The sequence below is a fragment of the Gymnoscopelus braueri genome, assembly GCF_963280865.1.
Source record: "Gymnoscopelus braueri genome assembly, chromosome: 5".
NCBI classification, from domain to species: Eukaryota; Metazoa; Chordata; class Actinopteri; order Myctophiformes; family Myctophidae; genus Gymnoscopelus; species Gymnoscopelus braueri.
This window is the reverse complement of record NC_137606.1, coordinates 50,269,030-50,296,410: the sequence shown is the minus strand read 5'-3', so window position 1 is coordinate 50,296,410 and position 27,381 is coordinate 50,269,030. Positions and strand designations below refer to the sequence as shown.

General features: G+C 42.0%; 1 protein-coding gene across 5 annotated transcripts; it reads right to left on the bottom strand.

Annotated features, from left to right (window-relative positions):
* Positions 1 to 23,960, bottom strand: atg16l1 (ATG16 autophagy related 16-like 1). 5 transcript variants are annotated; one of them, XM_080427828.1, is made up of 21 exons: positions 23,789 to 23,960; positions 22,292 to 22,400; positions 20,534 to 20,627; positions 18,750 to 18,855; positions 17,585 to 17,658; positions 16,933 to 17,002; positions 15,953 to 16,134; positions 15,207 to 15,272; positions 14,682 to 14,768; positions 12,760 to 12,825; positions 12,610 to 12,654; positions 9,637 to 9,739; positions 8,787 to 8,892; positions 7,375 to 7,448; positions 7,189 to 7,260; positions 5,174 to 5,294; positions 4,007 to 4,112; positions 3,568 to 3,717; positions 2,978 to 3,025; positions 2,767 to 2,868; positions 1 to 942 (listed from the first exon to the last, which is right to left on the bottom strand). In XM_080427828.1, the coding sequence occupies exons 2-21, from the start codon at positions 22,392 to 22,394 to the stop codon at positions 849 to 851; spliced, it is 1,869 nt and encodes a 622-aa protein (XP_080283954.1). In that variant the 5' UTR covers positions 22,395 to 22,400; positions 23,789 to 23,960; the 3' UTR covers positions 1 to 848. The 5 variants fall into 5 exon arrangements, with proteins under 5 accessions (XP_080283954.1, XP_080283953.1, XP_080283955.1 ...); XM_080427827.1 differs by having other exon boundaries at positions 23,801 to 23,960; XM_080427829.1 differs by lacking the exon at positions 12,610 to 12,654 and having other exon boundaries at positions 23,801 to 23,960.
* Positions 23,961 to 27,381: the final 3,421 nt, after the last annotated feature.

The following is a 27,381-nucleotide window of genomic DNA, read 5'->3' as shown; positions in this document are numbered from 1 at the left end:
TCATTTTAAAAGCCTATCGCAGCTCTGTTTAAATTAATGACGGCAACAAAACACCATAGCCTTGGAATCAGTTTGTTCCCCACATGTCAACTGATATAATTGCATTTTCTCTTCTTCTAGATATCATACATTTCATTTGATACAAGTAGAGCACTCTGGTTCAAACTCATCTTCTGTCTTCATGAAGCGGGGTGGGGGGGAGGGACAGTCTGTCCATGTGGCATGTCTTTCAGCTCGTCTTCACCGGCACCGGTTTGAACCCCGCTTCAATTAGAAACCCCCAACAAGTAAACCGAACCCATGAAAAAATGGCCCTCGTGGCATCAGGAGAAAACAGGTGTTGCTGAAAAGGTGCTGTTGGCTGTCGTCAATCGAACAATGGTTCTCAAAGTGGGGTCCAGGGACACTAAGGGTTCGTTGGGGGGGTTCCAAATGGACCCTTACATGTCTAACTCTGAATGTGTACAAATAGTCCACGTAGTCCATTTGTACACTCTCAAAGTAAGGGGGGGAGGTCCTTGAAAATAAAACGTTTGAGGGCCACGGCAATAGAATGAAATAAACAACAATGCTGTACATTCAACATACATACACACACACACACACACACACACACAGCTGTACATTCAACACAATGCAGCACATACAACACACACACACAAGTTTGGGCTCAAGTGAGAGCAGTCCACCATCTTGTGTCTTTGTTTGTTCCGTATCCATGGCAACAACTATCAAGGAGGGGTACGGACACGCCCCACAGGCTCTGAAACACTGGTAGGTCCCGCCTCCGTCCGGACCCCTCCCTCCGGTGCCCCGCTGTGTCTGTACGGACAGGTGGAGTGGTCCAATCACAAGTCAGACCAGAGGACAGCCTTGCTACCCTTCCCCACGCTCACCACGTAGGTTCCCGACGGTGACCAGGACACAGAGTTGATGGCCGAGCTGGAAGACACCAAAACAACACCATTACATACTGGCTTTTACTGCTCTTTATCCATCCATCTACCGGACCTAGCATGGTAAACCATCCCCCTTCCGGAAATCTCATTTGCATTTGATTTCAGGAATTGTCTGGCCTACAGGCCTGTATGGGCAATTTGTCTGTGGCCGGGAGCTGGGCGGGATTAGTACCGTTGACTGACAACCCCTTCAGCCAATCAGCAGTTCGTTCCCCTTCGGCCAATCAGCAGTTTGTTTTCCCCACCACCAGCTAACGTGACGCAAGGGGACTTTTGAAAGGGCCATGCCGAAAATAGGTTGCTTTAAAACCAAAACCAGCGGATAGAATTTCAATGGCAACCTGTTCCATTTTTGTCGGCTGCACTCGGCTCCATTCGGGTTCACTCGGGTTCCACCTGATTGGCCTACCTCCGCTGTCAATCACAGAACAATGAGCGAGGACGCTGATTGGAGAGTTCATGTTATGAAATGGAAATTAGATATCCGGAGGGAGGGGTTTTACCAGGCTACACCCGACAAGCCTGGTAACCCCCCCCCCCTCCCCCCGGAAATCTCATTTGCATTTGATTTCAGGAAGGAGTCTGGTCTACAGGCCTGTATGGGCAATTTGGGAGCTGGGCTGAATTAGTACCGTTGACTGACAACCCCTTCAGCCAATCAGCAGTTCGTTCCCCTTCAGCCAATCAGCAGATAGTTTTCCCCACCACCAGCCAATATGACGCAAGGGGACTTTTGAAGGGGCCATGCCGATCATAGACATATAAAGGTAGACGCCTCCTCTGGCTCTGAAGCGTCTGTAGGGCGGGCGCGCTTCAGCTTCCGGGGGGGCAGCTGGAAATGTCCGTGTGCATCACAGAAAGGGGCGTTCAGTAGGCCAATCAGAGGCAGGTGGGGGCGGGACAACTAGATTCTGTCAAGACTTGGAAAAGACGCGCTGTGATCGGCCAGTAGTCAACACGCTGTGATTGGTCAGTGCCCGTGCCCCCCGGAAATATGGCGGCCACCATACGAAACAGGTCGCTCCAACGAAGTGCAGAGGCCAATGAGGTATCTAGGTTTCTATATCTATGATGCCGATAATAGGTTGCTTTATTCGGATACATACGTGTCACTGCCCGCCCCTGCCGGTTCTCTGAATTTTTATTTTTAAATAGGCTCTGTCATGATTAATTGACTACATATATGAAGTTAAAAAACTAAAATCTTAAAAGTAAATTCCGTGCCTCAAAAAAGGAGTTTGAGCGTTTAAGTTTTAAAACAGCGGACAGAAAAAAATTCCGCCTCCATTTTTGTCGGCTGCACTCGGTTCCATTCGGTTTCACTCGAACTCGCCACCTGATTGGCCAACCTACGTTGTCAATCACAGAACACTGAGTGAGGATGCTGAGGGCACAAAGGCCAAAAGCAGAAGGGCCAAATAAAATAACGCTTTTAAGCCCAAAAAGATGTTTATTTCACAAAATAATTGATTGGCAAAAATTATCAAACTTTGTATAAACTCCCGAGTCAAAAGTTCATACATGCTTAGCCCTGGACTAATCACAGTAACTGGATCAACTTTGAGAGATGGGGAGGAAAGAATTCAGAATCTCAACAAAATACACTGGAAAACGGTACAATTAGCTAGGGCAGTGTGGGCAGGGCCCCTCATCCATCCATGTTCTATCCCCCATCAATCCATAGCTACCCCCTTATCCATGCATCCAATCCCTCTGTTGAGTAGTATAGTTGCAAACTGTTATAGTGCAGCAGTGTAGTCGTTGTGTAGTGTAGTATTGTTGTGTAGTACTGTTAATTAGTATTCACCTGTGGTTCTTGTCCAGGGTTCTGTCTACCTTCCCAGTGAGAACGTTCCACACATACAGGGTTCCATCAGCAGAACCTGCCGCCACGTAGCAGCCGTCAGGACTGATCCAGGATGAGACAAATTAGGAACAATAATGGATCAGAGAAATATTTATTAGGCTCAACACTTAAATGTTATTCACAGAAACATGAAGGAGAGACTTTCACTCACCTGAATGTTACTCTGGTCCAATCTGCACCACACTTGAAACCCGGTGCACTGAAAACACACACACACACACACACACACACACATTAACATTTTCTCTCAAGGAAAAAAAACACTTGGCACCGTATTCCTAACCTATAAAACAAGCATTCCTAATCTATAAAACAAGCACATGTCTGAACAACCACCTCAGTTTCTTAACTCATTCCCTGTAAGAAGGTAAGAAAATCGCAAAATCCTGGCAATGTGGGCTTTTTGGGCCATTTAGTGAATGGCAGTGAATGAGTTAAAAGGAAACGTCCCCAATCGTTTACCTAAATCCCTTTGTTCTTGAGTGAGGATATAGTGTAGGAAAAATAACCTAGGTCTTCTGAGTAAAACGACATATTTGATGTCATGGGCATACACTTATGTAGAGTATTTTGCGCTTGCAGATCTGCACTTTTGTGACGCTGGAGTATGATGAAGTAGGGCGTTAATAAAAAAAACACAAAAAGTTTAAATAGGAAGATAAGAGGTTTCTGCCCGACACCAACAAGATATGTTGTTGAAACCATGAGGTTATTAGTTGAGGTATGAAAATGCGTTCCAACCTGAAGGACTGTCTGATGCCGTTGGTTCTCAGGTCGATGATCTGGAGCTGGTCGTCTCTGGAGCAGCTCAGCAGCTCTGTTCTGTCGTGGTTTAGGTCCAGAGACGTCACTCTGCCCTGCATCTCCAGCTCTCTGACTATGCTCTCCGCTCTGCACACACACACACACACACACACACACCACGTCAGTATCAGCTAGGACGTGGGAGTCTATCCCCACAATGGACCGTGTAGGAGAGGACAGCTGAGAGAGACTATAGGAGAGAGACAGTAGGACAGTTGAGAGGGAGCCAGTGTAGGAAAGACAGTTGAGAGGGAGCCAGTGTAGGAAAGACAGTTGAGAGGGAGCCAGTGTAGGAAAGACAGTTGAGAGGGAGCCAGTGTAGGAAAGACAGTTGAGAGGGAGCCAGTGTAGGCAAGACAGGCAAGGTTGGTCTCACCTTATGTCCCAGAAACGGATTTTCTTGTCAAAATGGCCGCTCATGACACACTGCTCAGTGCAGACGATATCGTTGCAGCTGGAACCAGCAAACACTGTCTTCATACCTGGAAAACAGACACAACCAATCACACACATTGTCTGGACAGACACATGGTACAGTGACAACAGGACAGAGACATGGAATAATTATAATAACCTCTTCATGTCATAAATGTGTGTCCCTGCCATTAGTTCTCTGTACCAGGGGTTTCCTGATAGGCAGTTGGGAGTACCATGGAGTACCATGTAGTCTTGCACAGCCAGACAACTATTCCACAATCTCCGAATGCTATGTAGAGCCTGGAGCTACAAATCCCCGAAATCCGAACAAGGAAGCTGGCATCTGTTCGTCATTTCCGTTCACGAAAATATATTTTAAAATATCTTTACATTTTATTTTCTGCTCAGCAGCAAGCTATATAGGCTTAGAGGATTTTGATTTATATTAGGATACATTTGCGCGACTGTAAAGACGAAACGGAAGTGGGGAGGAGGAGTCACATCCACTTTATCGCTTGTTCATGATTAGAGCTTCCGTTGCTCCAGACTGTATGACCGGAAGCATTTGAAAATTGAGGGAGGCAACAGTCTGGCCACGAGAGACTCAGTACCATGTAGCGTTAACATGGACCTCGTCTTCTCTACAATTAATAGCAGCTGTATTCTCTTATTTCCCACTTTTATTTTGACCTATTCTAGTTTGTATTGCATATTAATGCGCTGTCTTAATGCAACAACTGTAACCAGTTACACATTCGTTGGGCAGCATTGAGATTTCTGCAGGTGCTTTTAGTACAAGTGCTTTTCTTGCAAAACAGTTGTGAATACTTTGTCTCAATTACAATTCTTCCAAGCACAGTTATAATACATTACAGTAACAGTTCTCAATCTCTCTCTATTCCATTGGCCAATAATCCTTCCTTCTCAGTCTACTGGGAGAGCACAGTATTTCTCCACACAACACTTAAACCCTTTATACTAAGTTGACCGGGGTCCCCCAGGGGTCCATCCTTGCCATTTTCACAGAATGTTTACCCATTATGTGCCCAGAATAGGGACGCTATGGTTCATTTGACTAAGAAAAGGCAATGTGTCTCAATGCACAGTGAATACAAAAATCACGTACAGACTTTGCTGCGGAGGTCCCAGAGTTTGAGCGTCCTGTCGTAGCTCCCGGAGACGATGCGAGCGTTGTCCAATAGGAAACGAGCCGAGAGGACCTTCCCACTGTGACCCGTCAGCGTGTGCTGGAGACACACACACACACACACATATTAATCAATGCTTCTAATTACATTACAGACATTACAGTCATTTAGCAGACGCTTTTATCCAAAGCGACTTACAATAAGTGTATTCAACATAGGTAGGGAACGAAAACTACTAATCACCAGAAGTCTTTAGTGCATTTTCTGCAAAAACAAGCAACCAAGAGTATACCTAGCGCTATGTAGATATGTAGATATTATGTAGATATTTGATCTACTATATAAGCCCATTTAACATCAAACTCCATGTTAGACTCATTGAAAACACAAGACCCTGCTTCTGGTGACTGATAATGTCCTAATGAATGAGTCTTCAGGGATTTCATGCATGGACTTACAGGACTCCTTGATGCAACATACAGAAAATATAAACAGATTAACAGTTAAAATAAGTCCTACATTGCAGCTTTAATGTGAACGTCTGATTCATTTGTGTTCATTTCAACTACAACCAGAAATGATGTGTTCATTTAAACCAGTGATTCACAAAGTGGTCCCCAGGGGTCCTTGAGGGGGTTCCAGGAGGTCCCCAGCTTAATGATTGATAATGAGGAACCAAATGGACCCTTACAGATTTGGTTAATTATTTTTATTGGCTTTTTCCGTCTGCATTTAGGATCAATGAACAATTCACGTCCACGTGTGTTTTTTTTTAAACGACTTTAATACACTCTACACATCTATGTGACCAATGTGAAGAAAGGTCTGAAACTCTTAAGAGTGTAAAAAATAGAACCAAATTAACCCACTGATGTAAACTACAATCAGAGGTCACTGATTTAAACTGCAGTCAGAGGTCTCAGTAGGAAAGGTGAGATCATGAGCCATGCCCCGCCCAGCATCCTGATTGGTTATGTGGGATGTGCAACAAGCCAAAGAGTCAACAGTCTCTAACTCCTGTATAGAACTCACATCCTGTTTTATGTTCACAGCCCCTGGGTACCAGCACTGCATCACTAGAGCATGCTGGGTATAAGAGAGCAGGGGCTGCTGGTGCTGTGGTAGGGATGTAGGCCTCAGACCTTTTACATAAACATCACTGACCATCTGCTGCAGGTTTAAAAACTTGGCTGTTCAAAGTCTCAGTTGTCGTGTGAAAATGTGTGCAAATCTTTAAATATATACATTTTTAAAGCGAACATTTTAACTCATATCTTCGCTTCTGGGGGTTCCTGGAACAAAATATTTTGAGATGGGGGTCCGCGGCCAGTTACATATCATTTTGAGGGTCCTTGACATGAAAAAGTTTGAGCACCACTGTTATAGAAACAATAGTTTTTTTCAGAATACTGTTGGGATTTAGAAGACATTTGTAGAATCGTCAGGTCTTAATGGGTTAAGTTTACTTTTTTGTGTGCACCGCAGACAGTTTTTAAGTTGCTTGATTCAATATGTAGATATTTGATCTACTATATAAGCCCATTTAACATCAAACTCCATGTTAGACTCATTGAAAACACAAGACCCTGCTTCTGGTGACTGATAATGTCCTAATGAATGAGTCTTCAGGGATTTCATGCATGGACTTAAAGGACTCCTTGATGCAACATACAGAAAATATTAACATAATGGGTGCACACAAACGCCAGAGTAGATGTGAAAGCAGCTCAGTATTTTGATTTAGTTAAAAGATTCAGCTAATCAGTCCTAACGAATAATGATTTAATCTTGTGTACAGAGCGAGTTAGCCGTTTACCGGATGTCGAGTCTACTCCGTTTACACTTATTTACTAATCAGTTACATTAAAGGTTTGTCCAGGTTTTGTGTTTAAGTATAACAGTTATTGATCAGCTATTTTAGTTATCTTAACTATAACTAGTTAAACTATTAGCCAACTATTTAAAGTGTGTTCAGCGTTTCATTTGTACTCACCCTCAGTCTGAAGTCGTCTACAGTCCAGATGCGACTGGCAAAGTCATTAGAGGCTGCCAGCAGGTACGTACCCTGTCAGGAAAAGACAAATTCACATCGTTGACTCAACACGACATCTGATCTTCATATCATATGATCTTAATGGATACAGACACTCCTGTCATAGTAGCAGATGTATCAACTTACAGCACTGTCAAACTCGATGCTGGTGATTCCAGCATTGCTGCCCGTCAGAGGCTGTCCTTTGGGCTCACAGCGACCTGCGCATGCATACATACACACGCACGCACACACACACACAATACAGGCACACAAACAGACAAAACAATGTGAATGAAAAGACTCTTCAAAAGCTATCTGGACAATTATTTATTTGACAGGAGTTTAACGTGAAATTACGACTTTGAACACACTGTAAAAGGTTCAATATATTTCCTTTCAGAATAAAACATCGCAAATGTTCAACAGCTTTTCCTTTCAAAATAAAACATTGTAAAAGCACCATTCAGTTTAGCTTCTCGTGTTGAAGGTCTCAGATTGAAAACTTGGGATCATGTTCCCTAAGCCCCCTCACCCACAACCCGATACTCCTTGCTGATTGGTTGTGTTGGATGTCAGTCATCACTCTGAGCCAGTAGGGTCTCTTAACCGTCTCACACTGTGATGTCACATCCTGTTATGTCAGCGGCCCCCCGGGACCAGTACTGCACCACTAGAGCATGCTGGGTAAAGAGAGCAGGGGCTGCTGGGAGCCAGAGTGCAGGTGGGAGGGCATTGTGTGGGTAATCAGACCTTTTACAGTTCATCACTGACCTTCAGTAGAAACAACAATCTGTCTGTCTGTGTGTGTGTGTGTGTGTGTCTCTCCCTCTCTCATCACTGAGGAGACGGTTCTTCAAAAACACTGTTTGCTCTTCAACTCAGACATTGAGTTCTTGTCTGTACTCTATGGCCTTGTGAGACTGGGAGGTACTGGGTTCAATCCCCTTCCGAGTCATACCAAAGACTAATAAAATGATACCCAATGGGTTCGTCTCTCAGGTCCTTCAATTAAATCCTCGTCTCCCCTCACTTGTGGCCTCTTTAGTGTCTTATTCCGTCCCACCGAGAATGTATGGCGGAAACGAGGACATGTTTAGTGAAGTGGGACGTTAATTCCTCTGAAGGGTCATGGGACTCCCTTTTCTCAGAGGGTTTTGCTCAGGGCCCGCCCCTAATTTGCCTAAACCTAACTTCATAGAATCTATGCCTAAACCTAACCTCACAGAAATGGCTATTTTCACTATTTTTAAAGATATCCGAATTTGTTTTGAAGTATTTCATCTACGGTATAATGACATGCCCAAAATAGGGATGCCAGGATTAAAGTGGCTAAGCTGCTTTGGAAGGTGATTTGTGGCATTGAGCAGCATCATCCGTCTGTACTTAAATGAAGGGTTGAAGACTCAGGGTCTTGTCTGGGTGTGGAACCAAAAGACACAAGATATTAAGTGACAACATAGTGTCTCTCTGCTCAAAGAATACATTTGCTTCAGCTCTGACCCCCTGACCTTTCAATGACAGCGTCATGTGATGTGAGGTGTTTTTAGATTGGTTACCTGCCACCACATCCCACAGTTTGACCCGCCTGTCCATCCCTCCGGTTGCTAGGAGACGGGAGCCAGGGCTGAACCTCACGGCATTCACCTCTCCATCATGGGCTTCCTGGACACCAACACACACACACGCACACACACACAACTGAACGCAGATTCAATACACTTATGAAAAGCTTTTTTCATTCATGGTTTTTGGTCTCAGATTGAAAACTTGGGATCATGTTCCCTAAGCCCCCCTCGCACACCACCTCGACGCTCCTTGCTGATTGGTTGTGTTGGATGTCAGTCATCACTCTGAGCCAGGAGGGTCTCTTAACTGTCTCACACTGCGATGTCACATCCTGTTATGTCAGCAGCCCGCCGGGACCAGCACTGCACCACTAGAGCATGCTGGGTAAAGAGAGCAGGGGCTGCTGGGAGCCAGAAGGCAGGTGGGAGGGGCTTGTATGGGTAATCAGACCTTTTACAGTTCATCACTGACCTTACAGGTACATTGTTTTTTTTATCGACTTAAGTGTTTAATTTGTAACATGAACTTGGAAGGGAAAAAGGCCCTTAGGATTCAGAAAGGAAGTGGAGGTACTAGAGACAGGATGTGGCGATACTTAACCACTTAAATGCTGGACTCAGAGTGGTTAAGAAATTATTGTATAGTCAAAATAGAAAGGGAAAAGGCATTTAGGATTCAGGAAAGGGAAAAGGCATTTAGGATTCAGGAAAGGGAAAAGGCATTTAGGATTCAGAAAAGGGAAAAGGCATTTAGGATTCAGGAAAGGGAAAAGGCATTTAGGATTCAGAAAAGGGAAGGAAGTGGAGGTACTTATACAGTCAGGAAACGGGGGGTACTTACAAAGACGTGCAGGGCGGTGGAGGGGAGGCGGACGTCTGCACAGCCGCCCGACGGCGTCTCTGGGCAATCTGGCGACGAGCTGAACGAGTTGCCCGCTCTCCGGCTGCAGAGACGGACGGACACGACATCATTCATTCACACACCCTAAACACGTAACATATAGCGTGTAGCAGGTATTGTGTAAATGTCCAAATAGCCAAACGACTTTAACATGATTATTGAATCTCATTTCATCCTGTGCAGTTTTCATTAAAGACTTTCAATCTGGTGTCCCTATTTTAAGCAGGTCATTATGGGCAAAATAATATTTACGCTTTGGGGGGGGGGGGGGCGGGGGGTGTCTTTTCAGACAGTATTTGATAGTTAATCTTGCTCCATCTGTGCGTTACTCGGTTTTATTTTAAACTATTTTCTTTCCAGTGTTTTTCTGAGTTTAGTATCACATCTAAACCATCTTATTTTCAGTCCCCGAAAATGGATGATGGTGCACTTAGTTACAAGATGAAAAGACAGGGATGCGTCAATTAGTTGTCCATACATTGGTTAATCACATTCTTCCTACGTGGACTACCAGTCTATGTGAACCTGCGAATGCGTTGCTCCTATTTTTTGCCTAAATTCATGTACATACCGTAACCTGCTACTATATTTTTTTTACACGTTTCTTTACCGTTTTTTATTTTCTCTGTGCTCATCTTTTTTCCCCCCTTTCTGAAAATCACCAAAAAAACTAATTTCAACCACGTCGTACCACCTGTATACTCGTGATGTGTCATTAACCCATTAAGACCTGAGGCCGCTTCTAAACATTTTCAAAATCCTAAAAAAAAAATCGGAAAAAAATATTTTAAAAATAATTTTCACGATTTTTCAAAAATAGCAGATCTACAAGCTCGTAGCGCGGCACTCGGTGCCGCGCTATGAGCTTGTATATCTGCTATTTTTGAATAGCCTAAAGAAATCTAAAAGTGACACAGATGCGTCCCAGGTATTAATGGGTTAAGTTGATTGTGGCCAATGTTTATCCGTTTAATAAATCCGATTGATTTTATGATCATTAAAAAAAAAAATATGAAAGGCTGAATAATTTTTTTTATAATGATGCATTTGTTTCCCCAGGCACAAAAGGGGGAATTCATAACAAAAAAAACATCAGTTATCGACCCAGAATTTCCCCAATCGCTGCATCCCTACAAAAAGACGTATCCAATTTTGGACACGTTATTCAGCTCGTCTGCAACATGGACATTTCATCACAGAATGCGTGTTGGAGCCACCATGAGTTAAGTTTAAATGGGTAAAACCTGGGGGTAAAGGGAGTTAAATGCATGAAAGTGGCTTAGTGAATGTCCACTGCAACATGTCAGAAATTGAATAATATTCTGTTACGTTTTAGTGTCTTATGTGTTGAGATCGTTTAACCACATGAGCCCTAGTGTCCTTATTCTGGGGCAAAATTCGGCAAAAATAGCACAATGGGTCTCATTGCAAAGCTTTTTGAGCTTGTAGATCCGCTATTTTTGGCGAAAGGATTTGGTATCGACGGGGGGGGAAAAGGAGCGGGCCTAATTATAGACAAAGTATATGGTTTTAGTGGTTAATGGTTTAGTGTTGGCGTTACTGCACCTTCCTTGTATGAACTTTAAGCTGACTGGTTGTGAAGTTGTATTATTTACAACATCATCACACACACACACCTGACTGACCTGTCCAAACACATCATGTGACTATACCGTGACACACTTCTTCATAAGGGAATGTGAATAATAAAGGAAGTGAACTGGTTTCCTGTCAGGGTGACTGGCAGAGGAACAACCTACACCGTTTAGATAAAATTCACATGGAAATGTATTGGTTTTTTTTTTATGACATCCCGCAGAAGCTAGGTGATCACATCTTAAAACTCATAGTACAGAGCCGCCATAAACACCTCAACCGGTTAGCCAATTAAGGCATTTTGGTATCAGCTTAGGGGACTTGGGTCTGTTTGGGCTCTTACCTAGGGCTGGGCAACATACTGTACATCATTATATCCATATCATGATATAAGACTAGATATGATATAAGACTAAATCTAGGATTTTTGAATTCAATATTGTGATATGATAAAATGGTTACATATTCCTGGTTTCAAATCACCTTATTTTATACTCACGTGATGTGAGCTTGTAGATCGGCCATTTGTTATTTTTGAAAAATTATAAACATAAATTGATATCGCCATATGATAATAGTTACAATATCAACAGAGGTATTTGGTCAAACATCATGGTGACATTTGATTGTGTCCATATGGCCCAGCCCTACTCTTATAATTAATCTATATCGTCTGTCGGGTGGAAACCTCATGTCAAAAACTGTTACTTTTCAGGATTCAAAAGCATCAAAAGTAGCAGATCTACAAGGTAAAAACGTGTCGCTTCGCGCCGCGTTTCGAGCTTGCAGATCTGCTACTTTGATGCTTTTGTGTGACGCTGTAGTATGATCAAGTAGGGCGTTAATTAACCCATTAAGACCTGAAGCCGATTCTACAAATGTCTTCTAAATCCTAACTGTTTCTATATCAGTGGTGATCAAACTTTTTCATGTCATGGACCCCCAAAATGATATTTATTTGGCCACGGACCCCCATCTCAAAATATGTTGTTCCAGGGACCCCCCAGAAGCAAAGATTTGAGTAAGAAATGTTGGCTTTAAAAGAATATAAATATATTTGCACACATTTTCTTGATTTTTCAAGAGCTTCATGAGCTTGTATATCTGCTATTTTTGAATAGCCAAAGAAGTAAAATAATGTTTAGCTCAAATAAAAAAATTACACGGATGCGTCCCAGGTCTTAATGGGTTAACGGGGGGGGAAAAAAATGAAGTTATACTATGAGATAAGAGGTTTCTGCCGAACAGCAACTACTGTACATGTCTACTAGTGGAGTTATTATGGCCTATCATTTCCTCACACAGGCACATGTTCACCTGTAGTGTGGTGGGACGAGTCCAGGCTGAACACAATCTGACACGCTGCAGACAGACAGGTAGGTAGACACAGACAGACAAGACGGATAGAAAGTCAAGACAGGTGCACAGACAGATCAGACAGACGGGTGAACAGTTTAACTTACATACCCAAACATGTTGGAGATAGAGTCTAGTAGACCGCCGGGAGGAGTCTGAGTCTGAGACATCCGTTTACTAAATAAAAACACCACAAAACATTCAGTACCGAGTCCATACGAGTGCCTCCATTTCAAAACCTGTCGTAGGACTTGCCCTAGCCTTGACGACCATGCAGTCGTATGCAAAGGTTCAAAAGTCATTTAGATAGCATGCTTTTAGACAGATGCCAGATTAATTTGTCGTCTAGTTTGTATAGTTTCAATGTACATATTGTTTATTTTTTGATATTATAAAGTTTAGACTGATGATGATGTTCTTGATTTACCTATGATCCTAGATTACTGAGGCACTACACTGTCTATGCATTTAATGTATAACCTTGCGTTTAACTTGCTCACTGTATGTCGCTCTGGATTAAGAGCGTCTGCTAAATGCCTAAATTATAAATTGCAGTCCGAGTTTGGACCTCCTGCCAAAGTTAAACACTTAAACCCTCTCTTAGGTCCATAGTTGCAACTGTACTTGGACCACTTTTTTTCTGTCTACACCAAATGTCGGCAAAAATAGCCGACCTACAAGCTCACATTCAAACATTGTGAGCTTGTAGATCTGCCATTTTTGGCTTCGTTTCCTTTGGGGTTCAAGTGGTTAAACATCTCCGGAAGAAAAAGGTTAAGCAGTGTCAACGTCTGATGATGATATCTGTGCCTGGATATGTCAACATTGCTACCACGCTCATATCTATAAATAACATGACAATCAATAGTACTCGCTTATTTAAAGCATCACAGCCAACATGTCTTTTAACCTGGGGTTCTTTGTCAGTCGTCTGCACCTTGCAGCAGTTTTATTTTGCACATTTTCCACCTTTGTGGACTAAAATATTAGACTGAAACAGGTACAAACTATATGATGATAGCACTGAACTCAAAAGATAGAAAACTAGCGAGTACTGGTGAGGTCCAACAGAGGGCAGATGTGAACTGAACTCATAGGAAGCACTGCTACAAATGGGGTCTAAGTTGAAAAGCTGAAAGTCCAGCTGGTATGAGTCGTCCAAGGTAGCATCAACTAGGCTGGGCGGCAACACTCTTCACAGGAAAATAATGCAAGAACTTGATAGATAATTAGTATAATCAAATCAAAGGGATTATTAACTTCTGAGTTGAAGAGATCAAGTGACATGGTCACAACAAGGTAAAAATCTACGATGGACATGGTATATCTTGACACTTGCATAGTGTACATAGTGATACAAATCTTTATCTCTGGGACCCTAATCTAACTGGTCCATTTGTTTTGGTGGAAAGTAACTAAGTACATTTACTTAAGTACTGTACTTAAGTACAATTTTGAGGTATTTGTACTTTACTTGAGTATTTACAATTTCCAATACTTTTACTTCTACTCCACTACATCTCAGAGGCAAATATTGTACTTTTACTCTACTACATTTATTTGAAAACTATAGTTACTAGTTACTTTTCAGATAAAAATCATGATGTAAAGAAACATACATTACCCACTTTAACCCTATTTTATACCTAAGCTATTTGAAAATAGCCGATCTACAAGCTCACAACGCGTCGCGATGCGACGCGTTGTGAGCTTGTAGATCTGCTATTTTCAAATATTTAGTACTTTTACTTTTGGTACTTTAAGTACATTTTGATGCCAATACTTTTGTACTTTTACTCAAGTAAATTTTTAATTCTGGACTTTTACTTGTAACAGAGTATTTTTATATTGCAGTATTGGTACTTTTACTTAAGTAAAGAATTTGAGTACTTTTTCCACCACTGTTTAGTATACTCTCTCAGGGTTACAGGACTGTAGGGTTCAACTGGATCCCCTGGTGGTAACTGAGGTAGAGGTAGAGAACCAGTGCAGTAGACTGAAAGTGGTCTACAAAAGGTGATCCAGATCCTAACCTGGAAGTTCTACTGAGAGGTCTGTTGGGCGACGGCTCCCCCGTGGGTTTCCCACCGTCTTCTGCCAGGACCTCGATGTCATCGTCCCTGAGAACAGGAAACAAGCGACATCACCACCACGGCCTTATACATTTATCATTTTTAAAATCGCACGTCTTGCAATAACAACTCGAGCCCTTTTGACGACATCTGCAATTTTGTCCAGATTTTTTACCACTTTCAACCTTGGCGTCGCCATTTTGGTCAAAAATACAAGCTCACAACACCTCACATTGAGACGCGTTGTGAGCTTTTAGATACGCTATTCTTGAAGATTGTTAAACAGGGCTAAGTGGTTCAATAAAATAAAGTTCTTTTACATGGGTAAACGCTGATCTATGACTGCCAAAACTCGGGATCGGACTCAATAATCTGGCGTCAGGCAGGCTCTATTAAATACTACAAGTAATTAAAACCTCCATCACTGTAAATCATAGACATAAACCTACAATCACTGTTAATCATAAGACATAAAGCTGGACTCACTGGTCGATGGGCAGGGGTTCTTTGGCAGCATCAGCTAGATCCTTCTGAAGTTTGGCTTGTCTGCGTCTGAAGTAGCACAATAATTAAACACATTATTCTCATACATTTAACCCATTGAGACCTGAAGCCGATTCTACATGTCTCCTAAATCTCAACAGTATTCAGAAAAACGTATGTTTCTATATCAGTGGTGCTCATTCTTTTTCATGTCAAGGACCCCCAAAATGATATGTATTTGGCCGCCGACCCCCATCAAAATATTTTGTTCCAGGGACCCCCAGAAGCAAAGATTTGAGTTAAAAATGTTCGCTTTAAAAATATATTATGTTCAAAGATTTGCACACATTTTCATGATTTTTCAAAAATAGCAGATATACAAGCTCGTAGCGCGGCACTCGGTGCCGCGCTATGAGCTTGTAGATCTGCTATTTTTGAATAGCCCAAAGTGTAAAATAATGCTTTTTAGCTCAAATAAAAAAATGACACAGTTCCAGGTATTAATGGGTTAATATTACAAGGTGTTGTTAAGTGATTGAATGTTTTTTTGTAAAAGAAGTTCTATACATAGTAATCATTGCTATTGAGTGTGCGTTTGTTCATTAACAGGGGTCTCTCCGTCTCCCCAGCATTTTAGTAAACAGAAAATACATTTCCAGGCGGGCCAACAGTTTCACCCAATCAACCCATTTATCAATTTCATAATGTTCCAACTCCCAATTCTGTTGCACAAGTGCGCGTAGTAGTACCTGGTGTCCTTTTCGTTCTCAGCGTTCAGTTTGTTGGCCTCCTGCGCCTTCTCAGCCATCCATCTGGACACCAGCTCCTGGTTGTCGTCTGTCGTTTTCCTCAGCTTCTCCTCCAGGGCGCTGAAGGTGATCTGGAGGGCGTCGTATTCATCCTTCAAGGTCTGGTTGGCTCGCTCCAGGTCCTGTATACATTATCATTCCGTTATCTCACATAAATGCATAAGACAATGACATTTTAACCCATTGATACCTGGAACGCATCTGTGTCACTTTAGATTTCTTTAGGCTATTCAAAAATAGCAGATATACAAGCTCATAGCGCGGCACCGAGTGCCGCGCTATGAACTTGTAGATCTGCTATTTTTGAAAAATCGAGGAAAAAAATAATTGGGTTTTTTTTTCAAATTTTTTTTAGGATTTAGAAGACATTTCTAGAATCTTCTCAGGTCTTAAAGGGTTAAAAAAGGGAAAAGGTTTCAGGATCCAAAGACATCAGAATCTTTACATATAGCACACACATCTCAGGAAAAACATCTAGATATAAAAGTTATATATTATTTGTGTAACTTGGTTTGTTGTATGGTTACAGTTACCTGAAGGTAGCTCCTCAGTATAATTAAAGGGATATTTCACTTTCAAAAAAACTTTGCACAATAAACAATAAAAAAAAATGAAAAAAATGAAAAAAGTTATCGAAAAAACATGGCCCTCGCGTCTTAGGAGGGCAGGGTGAGTCACCAGAACCAAGGACGGGTGTTTTTGATGAATCTAACATGGTTAAAATGGAGTTTGAAGTTATAATGGGTTTATATAGGAAGGGGGCGTGTCTGATAAAATGAATATCAAATATCTAAATACTGAATCAAGCAACTTATAAACGGTCTGGGGGGCTCACAAAAGCCTGAGTAGATGATAAAATGACCCAAAGTTTTTTTTAAAGTGAAATATCCCTTTAACTTTTGGTATGTAGTTATAGTTACCTGAAGGCTACTCTTCAATTCTTTGCATTCTCCCTCTAGACTAGAAATCTGCTGCTGGTACTCCAACATCCTAACACACACACAAGGACATAATTTCCATTTGCAATGACAACAATGATTTATTTGTTAACATAATTATATAATACTGCATTTCACACAACTTATTCAAGAAAATGCTCCATATAGCATGTATGAATCTTAGATATATACACATAGTACAGCATTGGCCACTGCTGTTCATTGGAGTGATGCGTCACCATGGCCGGCCGCCATATTGGCAACACATTTTCAAGTGGTTTGGTTTGTTACAAATGCCACACATATAGTTATGCTATGATCCAGGACACTTTGTTAAATTAAAAATGTGGGTTTTTGTACCACAACACCTCATCTTAATTAGATAACAGTAATGATTATCAAACAGAAATAGGTTTTAGTTTCAGGTACTTGAAACTTATTTCTTGCAGTGGGTTATGGCAAGGTGGCCCTGCTAATGTACCAGCGATGTTGACGTATGTTCAAGTGGCCAATGTGATTGTGTATACGTATAGTATGTCTACAGTGTGTATAATGTACGGTGTGATTGTGTTGCATGCATGTCCACGTGTGTGTGTGTGTGTGTGTGTGTGTGTGTGTGTGTGTGCATACTAACTTGGCTTCATTGCTCTGGATCTCCTTGTCCTTCAGGTGGATTTGGTTGTTGAGATCTATTACACTTGATGCCAACTGGAACACAGGACATCAAACACCTCAGATATTATGGTTCATCATGTAAACTAACAAAAAAACAGCTACACCTCATCTGACAGGAAGAAAGTATGTGAGTAGGTGGGAGTGGCTAATACTAGGTTTGGGATCATAGAGTTAAAAAAATAATAGAGAGTGCACCGGATATCCCCTCCCATCCACTTGCATTGAATTGCTCACCCAGCGCATGGGCTGAAATCACCCCTTCTTCCAGGTTGGGAAATGCGACGCGTTTCTGCGACACGTTTTGCATCACCTCGGTGCGCAGCCCCGTCAAAAACGGTTTCCGCTCGTTCATGTACAGTGGCCAGTATGTCCAATGCGCTTCAATGCAACCACTGGGTTCTGGGGGCTTGGTTGGGATCCTTTAGGATTTAAACGATTCTGGTTCTTTAACAGTCCGATTCCTTAGCGGTTCTCTTTAACGATTACTATAGGTAGTTCCAATCCAAATGGACCCTTAGAGGTCAGTAACTCTGAGACATACAGGTGACTGGTCTGTAACTCAGTGTACAAATGGAACCAAATGGACTAGTAACTCAAGAGTTATGGTGGTCCTTGAAATTAAAACGTTTGAGAACCACAGGTATTAGAATTGTATAGCAGACGTGAAGTCCACATACCAGCTCTGAAAGTGTGATAAAACCGGTTACGGAAACGGTTCCAAATATGATGGAACCAATTCCGGTTCCTCAATGTTGGATCCAGTTACTCCGATTCCGGATCCCAACCCTAGTTACTACAGGGTAAGGTATTCAGAGCTTGACTCCACAAAATGCGGAAATGTTCCTTTAACACCACAGATTGGCATGGTCCAAGCGCAATAGAGAACATTTCAACCCACGGCTGAGAGCGTTAACGCTTCAATAATGCTAAACAAGGTTTACAATTTCATTGCTCTTTAAGGCATGAAGGGCCCGCCCCTCCCACACACGGGAAAGATATTGCATGAGCATCATAAAACACAACATATGTATCGATACATCAGCTTTATAGATTTTCTTTGCACAGCACTATCCGACACATGCAGACAGATACAGACACACAGAAAGATAAAACGGAATTCTGACCTCTCCTCTTTTCTTGTGCAACTCGGTCAGTTCCTCCTGATGTTTAATTCTCATCTGTGACATTTCCTGCTGCAAAGCCTCGTTCCTGCCCGGGTCTGACCCCACACTGTGTACACACACACACACAGACACAGAGAGAGAGGATGTTGATCAGCATGACCAAAGGAAATAAAGGCTCCGCACTGATCAGGACAAGCATGATAAGTACTACCTGTCAATATTCTCTGGTGAAATAATGTTGTATTACTAGTGCAGGTTAATACAAGGGTAGGCAACCTGCAGCTCTAGTACCACACATCGTCTAGTCACTCCAAGTTGCTTTGGGAAGAAAAACAATATGGAAATGAATTTTACATTCCAACTTTCATTTAGGTAAGTTATTCTTACATTCTCCAACTGTAAAAAGGTCCAACCTCAGGAGATAAGCCTACTGGTGTGGAAAGCTGTTAACTTAATAACCTTCATACAAGGCTCAAATATGTTTTGTGGCTCCAGACAGATTCATTTATGGGCACAAAAAAAAAGCTCCTTTGATAGTAAAGGTTGCCCATCCCTGGGTTAATATATTATGGTAATTTAACTAGAATCTCACAGACAACTCCCGCATAATAAAATGGCTCTCTCATGGAATATAAATTCCATCCCAATGCCTCCACAATTTTATAATAACCCTGTCGTCCGGGAGACCAATTGCTGTCTGCTGTTCAAGTTTCCAGTCATGTGATCATTCCACACATAGTCACTTTAACAACCAGAATGCATTAGTCCATGCCACTTCTCATTCATTGTAATGCTGTAATAGTAGACTACTTGTTTTTAATACATGTATTCATTGTGCATTCATTGGGTCCATCTCACCATGAGCAGAGTCACCATACACTACAGCAAGGGTTCCCAAACTTTTCAGGCCGTGACCACCAAAATAACCATATTTGAACTGGGGACCCCCCACCCTGACAAGTACTTGAAAATATAGGAGTTGAGGCATTACATTTAGTTTGACTATTGTAATGCGAGGCGTTGCGAGTTTGTTGGTTACTTTTGACGTACTAATGGTATTTTTTTCTTCTGCATTTTAGAGGTATTAAAAGTCCCTAAATTGTAACTTTCGAAAAGTGCAGATACCCTGTATACACGTATACTGTAAGATGGTTTCTTTGTTTACTGTTGAGTGAGAAAACAATGTTGCACAGTAAGCTAATCATCTGGGGACCCCCCCCAAAAAATATTTGGGGACCCCCAGTTTGGAAACCATTGCACAACAGTAGGGATGGGAGTAGGATGGCAATTTAACGTCTAGCTTCATAGCACCAGGTTCAACAAGTCAGTGATGTTCAGATTCATCATACATTTATAATGTTTCCCTTTAGCTGCAGCTGAAATATCTGTAGTACAGAGGACCACATTACACCAGCACCTGAAGCCTGCCGTGCGTTGCCTTCACGCACCGAAAATAGCCGATCTAAAAGCTCAACGTGTCAAGTGCTGCGACACGTTGTGGGCTTGTAGATCGGCTATTTTTGGTGTATGCTACAGGTGCGCAACTAAGCATAAATCACCTTTCATCCTCCCATCTTCTACAACCAAAATGTAATCAAAGGCTTCAGTTTAAAGTGCTCACAATCTTGCAGCATAACAAGGAAGTGACCATTACCATTGCATCACCAAAGCTTGCACCGAAACTTAAAAGTCAGCGATGTCTTGAAATATATGAATTTCCGATCAGCAAAGGGAACACAGAGGTTGACCTTGACATGCTAAAACCATAAAAGTTCTACTTTTACCTGGGTTCATGTCCCCTCTGGGCGTCATATTTATCTGTCTGGTAGCGTTCTGACAGAACAGTCTGCAGGTCCGACTTCTCCAACAGACGGTTGTCTGAAGAAACAACCACACATAAAACACACAGAAAATTGGAAAAAATGCTTTGATATTTAGTGCTGTCCAGTCGTCCATCGTGGATAACTGTTCAGGTTTTCCTTCTAAACAAAGACTTCACCAGCTGATATCACTGACTGACACCAGCTGATTTCACTGGCTGACACCAGCTGATTTCACTGACTAACACCAGCTGATTTCACTGACTGACACCAGCTGATTTCATCAGTGATTAAAGCTGGGCTCACACTACAGAGGGGAGATTTTGGGTTGGAAACGCCCCTTTCGACAATCATGGGGGGGTTCCTAGTTTGAGGCTGGTCAGAACCTTCTCTGCCCAGATTATCCTGTAGTGTCTAGTGTGAGGGGTTCACAGATCCAATCTTAATTAAACCTCCTGATCTGCTGCTCACAGATTAATGCTGCGTTCACACAAGCGGCGACAAAGCGACAGGCCACAAGTCACTTAGAAACATCTAGATGCAAACTGAAGGCCGACACTTGTCACTGTGCGATCAGCTACAAAAGCTATAAAAAAACATAGCTGGCTTCAACTTGTTTCAGCAATCTTGCTTGTTGCTGCCACACACATGTGCACTTGACGGTGTCAACGGGCGAGTTGAGCAACAATTCAATGGCGACTCTTTGTCGTGTGAATGCAGCATTTGGAGATAAACTTGTCCATCAACCACAGACGAAGGATTGACTCGGTTAATAGGTTGGAATGAAAAACCTGCATCCACCTGCATGGCATATGACCAGACAGTTTAAATAAAGCGTTAGTTCACCAAGTCTGAGTTCCAAGTAATATAATTTGTATGATGTGATTTTAATTATTATGGGTCTGTCTCCCTCTCAGCTGTCCTATCTATCTCGCCTACTGTCTGCCTCTCAGACTGAACCACACAACAACGAGCATTCTGACGATCCTAGATGATCATTTCCACAGATCTCCAATAAACCACCGTGGTGGCACTGTAAGGTTTCCTTCTCAGCCAAGATTAAGCATAAAATGATCCAGTGCCAAATGGTTTAGAATGTTGGCTATGTTTTTCGCTATGGTAAACTGCCAATACTGTTCCATTGTTACAAATTTACAATCAAGCAATCCTTTGTTTTGCTCAACTAGATAATAGCATGGTTCTGGTTGAAACAGGAACACCCGACAAGCTCCATTGACTACGGTCTCTCCAGCGTTACTCAGCCAAACGTCAGTCAGCAATCAGCATTTCAGACAATGCTGCAATGCCTGCAGTGATGCACTCCCTGCAAAACTCCATTACGGTACGTCCAACTGTTGGCAAGAAACCACATACAAGCTTATTATAGTACCTGCCAGACCATTATCTCACTGACAAGTCCCTCCTACACCGTCTCCTTCTCTCATGGCCCACCATAGTCTCTCATACACCGTCTCCCTCTCAGCTGTCCTACTGTCCGTCTCTAATACACTGTGTCCCGTTCACCTGTCCTAATGTTCCGTCTCTCCTACACCGACTCCCTCTCAGCTGTCTTACTGTCTCTATCTCTCCTACAGTGTCTTTATCACAGCTGTCCTACTGTCCGACTCTGCTCTACTGTAATGTGATTGCACCTGTAAACAGGTAGAGAACGGGTGGTCGATGGGTGGTCTGGTGTTAGCTTGTTGTGTGAGATATACTAACATTGGTGGATGATTTCTTCAAAGGCGTGTCGCTGAACTCGGTCTCTCTGTTTCAGCTGCTCAGCGATATGTCTTTTCCAAGTACATTCCACACGCCGCTCCATGGCCACCTAACCACACACACCAGAACGAATGAAAAACATGCGACAACATCATCATGACCACATGTGATATCTCACTAAGTAAAAACAACCCCCGTGCAAAATCAAAATATCAATGATTTCTCCACAGTCAATTGGACGTGGGCACTGAAACGTTAGATGTTGAAAACAGACACTTCAAGGTTTGTGTCATTTTGTTTAAGAAATAATCTTGTGTTTTGGAATCGGAATCGGTTCCATCACATTTGCAACCGTTTCCGGAACCGGTTTTATCACACTGTTAGAGCTGGTATGTGGACTTAATGTCTGCTATACAATTATAATACCAGTGGTTCTCAAACTTATTTTATTTCAAGGACCAACATAAATCTACAAGTGTACAAATGGACCAAATCATTTGGTCCACTCTCAGAGTTACACTCTCAGAGTTAAGGGTTCATTTGGAACCCCCTAGGAATCGTTACATGGAACCGTTAAGGAATCGGACCGTTAAGTGGGAATCTTTAAGGAACCGGATACCGGAATCGTAAAATCCTAAAGGATCCCAACCCTAGTTTTAAACTAGCATAGATCCTCATATAGAGTTAAGATTGCAACAAATGTTGCCCGTGTATCAAGATTGTTTTGTTCATGCTAACCTTTTCTTTCTCATATTTACGACACAAAAACAACAGATCGCAGTTGTTGACATCATCACATTTACTAAGGTGTTGCTTCCCGACAACAACAGGTCTACAGAAACAAGCTCACAACGCGTCCTTGTCGGCAGGCGACAGTGTCTTACTAAAGAGTTATTATACATCAATTAGGAGCAGTGTTTGTTTACCATCTGGCTACTGACATTAACAGTGGTGAAAAGTATAAGTAAATGTACTCAAGTACTGTACTTAAGTAAAATGTTGAGGTATTTTTTACTTTACTTGAGTATTACTTTTACTTCTACTCCACGTACATCTCAGAGGCAAATATTGTACTTTTTACTCCACTACAATTATATGATATTTTCAAAAGGTATTTAAACGTTTTGAAAACTTGAAATGGGACATTTCTGCATAAGGAGTACTTTGACTTGGTACTTTTAAGCATATTTTGATGCCAATACTTTTGTACTTATACTCAAGTAGGCTACATTTTGAATACGGGACTTCTACTTGTAACAGAGTAAATCTACATTGCAGTATTGCTTAGTTACTTAAGTAAAACATGTGAGTACTTCTTCCAGCACTCCTGGACATTAACCACAGTGTGTGTTTACTACCTGGCTAACTGACATCAACCACAGAGCGGTGGAAACAACAAGAGCCGTGACTTGACATGATGCTACGTTAGCCTAGCATGCTAAAGCTAAAGTCGCAACGCCCCAAAGCAGAGAGGTAATTAAATAAAAGGATAAACACCGTCCAACTCACAGCATCTAAACAAAGTGTCCCCGCGCTGCTCGCCGCGTTGGAAGTATGAGCACACCGCGTCTTGTTGAGGAGAAACGAGGAGAATAACAGTCAGTCATTAAAGCTTCTATCCAACATCAGCCTCTTCTGTCGCTTCGTTCCACTGCACGTCCATTTTGGCTCCGACACTTCCGGGGATGGCGCAGGCTTTTGACGTCATGTGTTGACGTCATGTGTGATTTGCATAGAGGTTATTTGAGGAGGGCGTGTTTCTTTTGGGGTTTTTTTTAAACAACTTTATTTGTGGGTTATAGACAGTGGTGGAAAGTAACTAAGTATATGTACTTAAGTATTGTACTTAAGTACAAGTTTGAGGTATTTTAGCTTTACTGGAGTATTTCCAATTTTCTGTATTTTTACTTCTAGGCTACTCCACTACATCTCAGAGGTAAATATTGTACTTTTTACTTACTACGTACTAATTATATTTTAAAACTTTAGTTACTTTGTAGATTTTGATTATTATTACAAAACATACATTAACCACTTCAGCGCTAAATACAAGCTCACAATGCTCACGATGCGTCGCGATGTGACGCATTGTAAGCTTGTAGATCTGCTATTTCCAAAAGGTTTTTATACATGTTTTATACATTTGAAAATGTGTGAAATGGGACATTCTGCATAATGAGTACTTTCAACTATAAGTACATTTTTGATAGCCTGGTAAACCCTCCCTCCGGAAATCTCAATTCCATTATCAAATAGAATTGAGATTTCCGGAGGGAGGGTTTACCAGGCTACATTTTTGATGCCAATACATTTGTACCTTTACTCAAGTAAATTTTGAATTCCGGACTTTTACTTGTAACAGAGTATTTATATATTGAAGTATTGATACTTCTACTTAAGTAAAACATGTGAGTACTTTTCCCACCACTTTAGATATACAAAATCAACGATAAAAAAGGCAATGTTCATACCAATCATATAGAGCTTGTATTTAAAAAAATAAAGTAAGGTACTGTGGGACTGTGGGACAATGGGACTTACGGTATATGGATTATGGATGTATTATTCATATTATTTAGTCAGTCAGTCAGTCAGTCAGTCAGTCAGTCAGTCAGTCTGTCAGTAGTTAGTTAGTTAGTTAGTTAGTTAGTTAGTTAGTTCAGAGGTTCTCAAACTTTTTTTATTTCAAGGATCCTCAGTTTGGTATGCATTAGAGCCATGGACCCCCGTAACTCTGAGAGTGTAAATGGAACCAAATGGACCTGTAAGTAGGTGAGTTGAATATCTGCCTCTGCCATCGGTGTGTGAAAGGGTTAATGTGAGCTGTACATTGTAAAGCACTTTTAACACTGTCAAAGCTCACTCTGAGATGATAAAAAAAAGAAAATTTCTCTCTATGGTTCCCTGTCTGTATACGAAATATAATAAATAAAAGACAGTCCTGACTTTCACACATCTCATTCAATCAATTCAATATGTTTGGGTCACACACCTGACCTGTTGTAATAAGATCAAATCAAATTCATAACTCCCAGTGTGAGGAGCCAGGACACACTGTCATTGCAGCTACAGGAGGGAATACTGACCTAGACCACTCCAACCTGCTGCTGACTCTGTCTGCTGAATGGACTTTAATAAGGACCAGGATTCACAGTATTACCAGTACCACCACTGACTGGCTGATTTCCTGGCTCGATCAGAGTGTGTGTAGCTTCACAAAATGACTTCCCAGTCGTCGTCTTTTACAGAAGAGGATTTATCCTGTGAAAGACACAACATCTTCAAAGATCCTGTTATTCTGTCATGTAGCCACAGCTTCTGTAAAGCCTGTCTGCAGGAATGGTTTAGAGAGAAGAACATAAAGGAATGTCCCGTTTGTAAGAAGAGACATTCAATGGAACCGCCTCTTAACCCGGGTCTGAAGAACCTGTGTGAGAACTTCATATGGAGAGACATCAGAGAACTTCAACAGGGTCTGAGGATCTCTGCAGCCTGCATGCTGAGGAACTCAAACTGTTCTGTCTGGAATGTCAACAGCCAGTGTGTGTTGTGTGTCGAAATTGTAAAAAACACACCAAACACAGAATCAGACCCGTCGACGAAGCTGGATCACAAGGACCAAGTCCAGACATCACTGAAGGCTTTTTACCAGATAAACTGGAGGTCTTCAATGAAGTTAAAACAAACTGTCTGTGACCAAACAACAGAACACATTAAGGTCCAGACCCGGCACACAGAGACGCAGATGAAGGACCAGTTTAAGAAGCTTCATCAGTTTCTACAAGACGAAGAGGAGGCTGGGATCACTGCACTGAGGGAGGAAGAGCAGCAGAGGAGTCAGATGATGATGGAGAAGATTGATGGTCTGAGAGACATATCAACCATTTCAAACACAATCAGAGCCATAGAGGAGGAGCTGAGTGCTGAACACGTCTCATTTCTGTAGAACTACAAGGCCACAGTGGAAAGAGTCGGGTTCACACTGCAGGACCCACAGCTGGTCTCCGGAGCACTGATAGATAGATGAGGCAAAACACCTGAAAAACCTGACCTTCAGAGTCTGGGATAAGATGAAGGACATTGTCTCCTACACTCCTGTCATTCTGGACCCCAACACTGCCCATCCAGAATACATCCTGTCTGATGATTTGACCAGTGTGAGATGTGCGAGGAGCAGCAGCTTCCTGACAACCCAGAGAGGTTTGACAGCTTGTACCAGGTGCTGGGTTCTGAGGGCTGAGTCAGAGTCCAACTGTACTGGAGCCAAGGAAATCTGTCCTTCTCTGATCCTGATACTAACACACACCTACACACCTTCACACACACTTTCACTGAAACGCTCTTTCCATACATTTCGACTATTCTTTCTGCACCTCTGAAGATACCGGGGAAGATGCGTCGCATCACACATGAGCTTGTAGATAAGCTATTTTTTTAAAACTTTGAATGGGGCTGAAGTGCTTAAACGTATGATCAGAACAGTCATTCACATGCATTCTGTTCGTAATTTTGCTGGGGACCCCCTGGAACCCCCCCAAGGGCCCCTGGGGGTCTCCAGACCCCACTTTGAGAACCACTGAGTTAGTTGAAGGTATGAATATGCAATGTGGCCATTTGGCCGCTAGGCATCGTAGGTGAGTGGGACTGGGAGTCTATGATGTGATGTTTTACCTGTATTCACGTACATTTCATAGAAGTAATCCTAGATCTACATAAGTACCTGCGTGTTCCGTATTGTTCAATAAAAAGCGGTGGCCACCTTCTCCGTAGTTTCTCCATATGTGTTCATCTACGTGACCCTATTGGGTGGAAGGTGTATTGCACTTTGATACATAATGAACTATATGGGAAAATGGCCACCAATCGCATCAAAATGATTTTTATTGAATAATACGGAAGATACGGGTACTTTTGAGAGACCGTACATAATTTCAACATCCATGGCCATGGGGTAAGCACTTTATATTTGAAATTTTAACTTTATGTAGATGTACGGGCCGTAAATTTAAAAAAGTACAAACACCAGGTTGAAGTTCATCCATGACAGTCGTAACAGACGACCGTCATGTGATGTGAACCATGGCTAGCTG

What these genes read in the sequence shown, in the direction of transcription:
- atg16l1 (XM_080427828.1), bottom strand. Translation starts at nt 22,394, where the DNA reads ATGGAGCGGCGTGTGGAATGTACTTGGAAAAGACATATCGCTGAGCAG. An exon ending in CAGAGGGGACATGAACCCAG is followed by an intron (nt 18,856 to 20,533) that starts GTAAAAGTAGAA and finishes GTGTGTACACAG; the next exon opens with TGTGGGGTCAGACCCGGGCA. An exon ending in TGGACCAGAGTAACATTCAG is followed by an intron (nt 2,869 to 2,977) that starts GTGAGTGAAAGT and finishes ATCCTGGATCAG; the next exon opens with TCCTGACGGCTGCTACGTGG.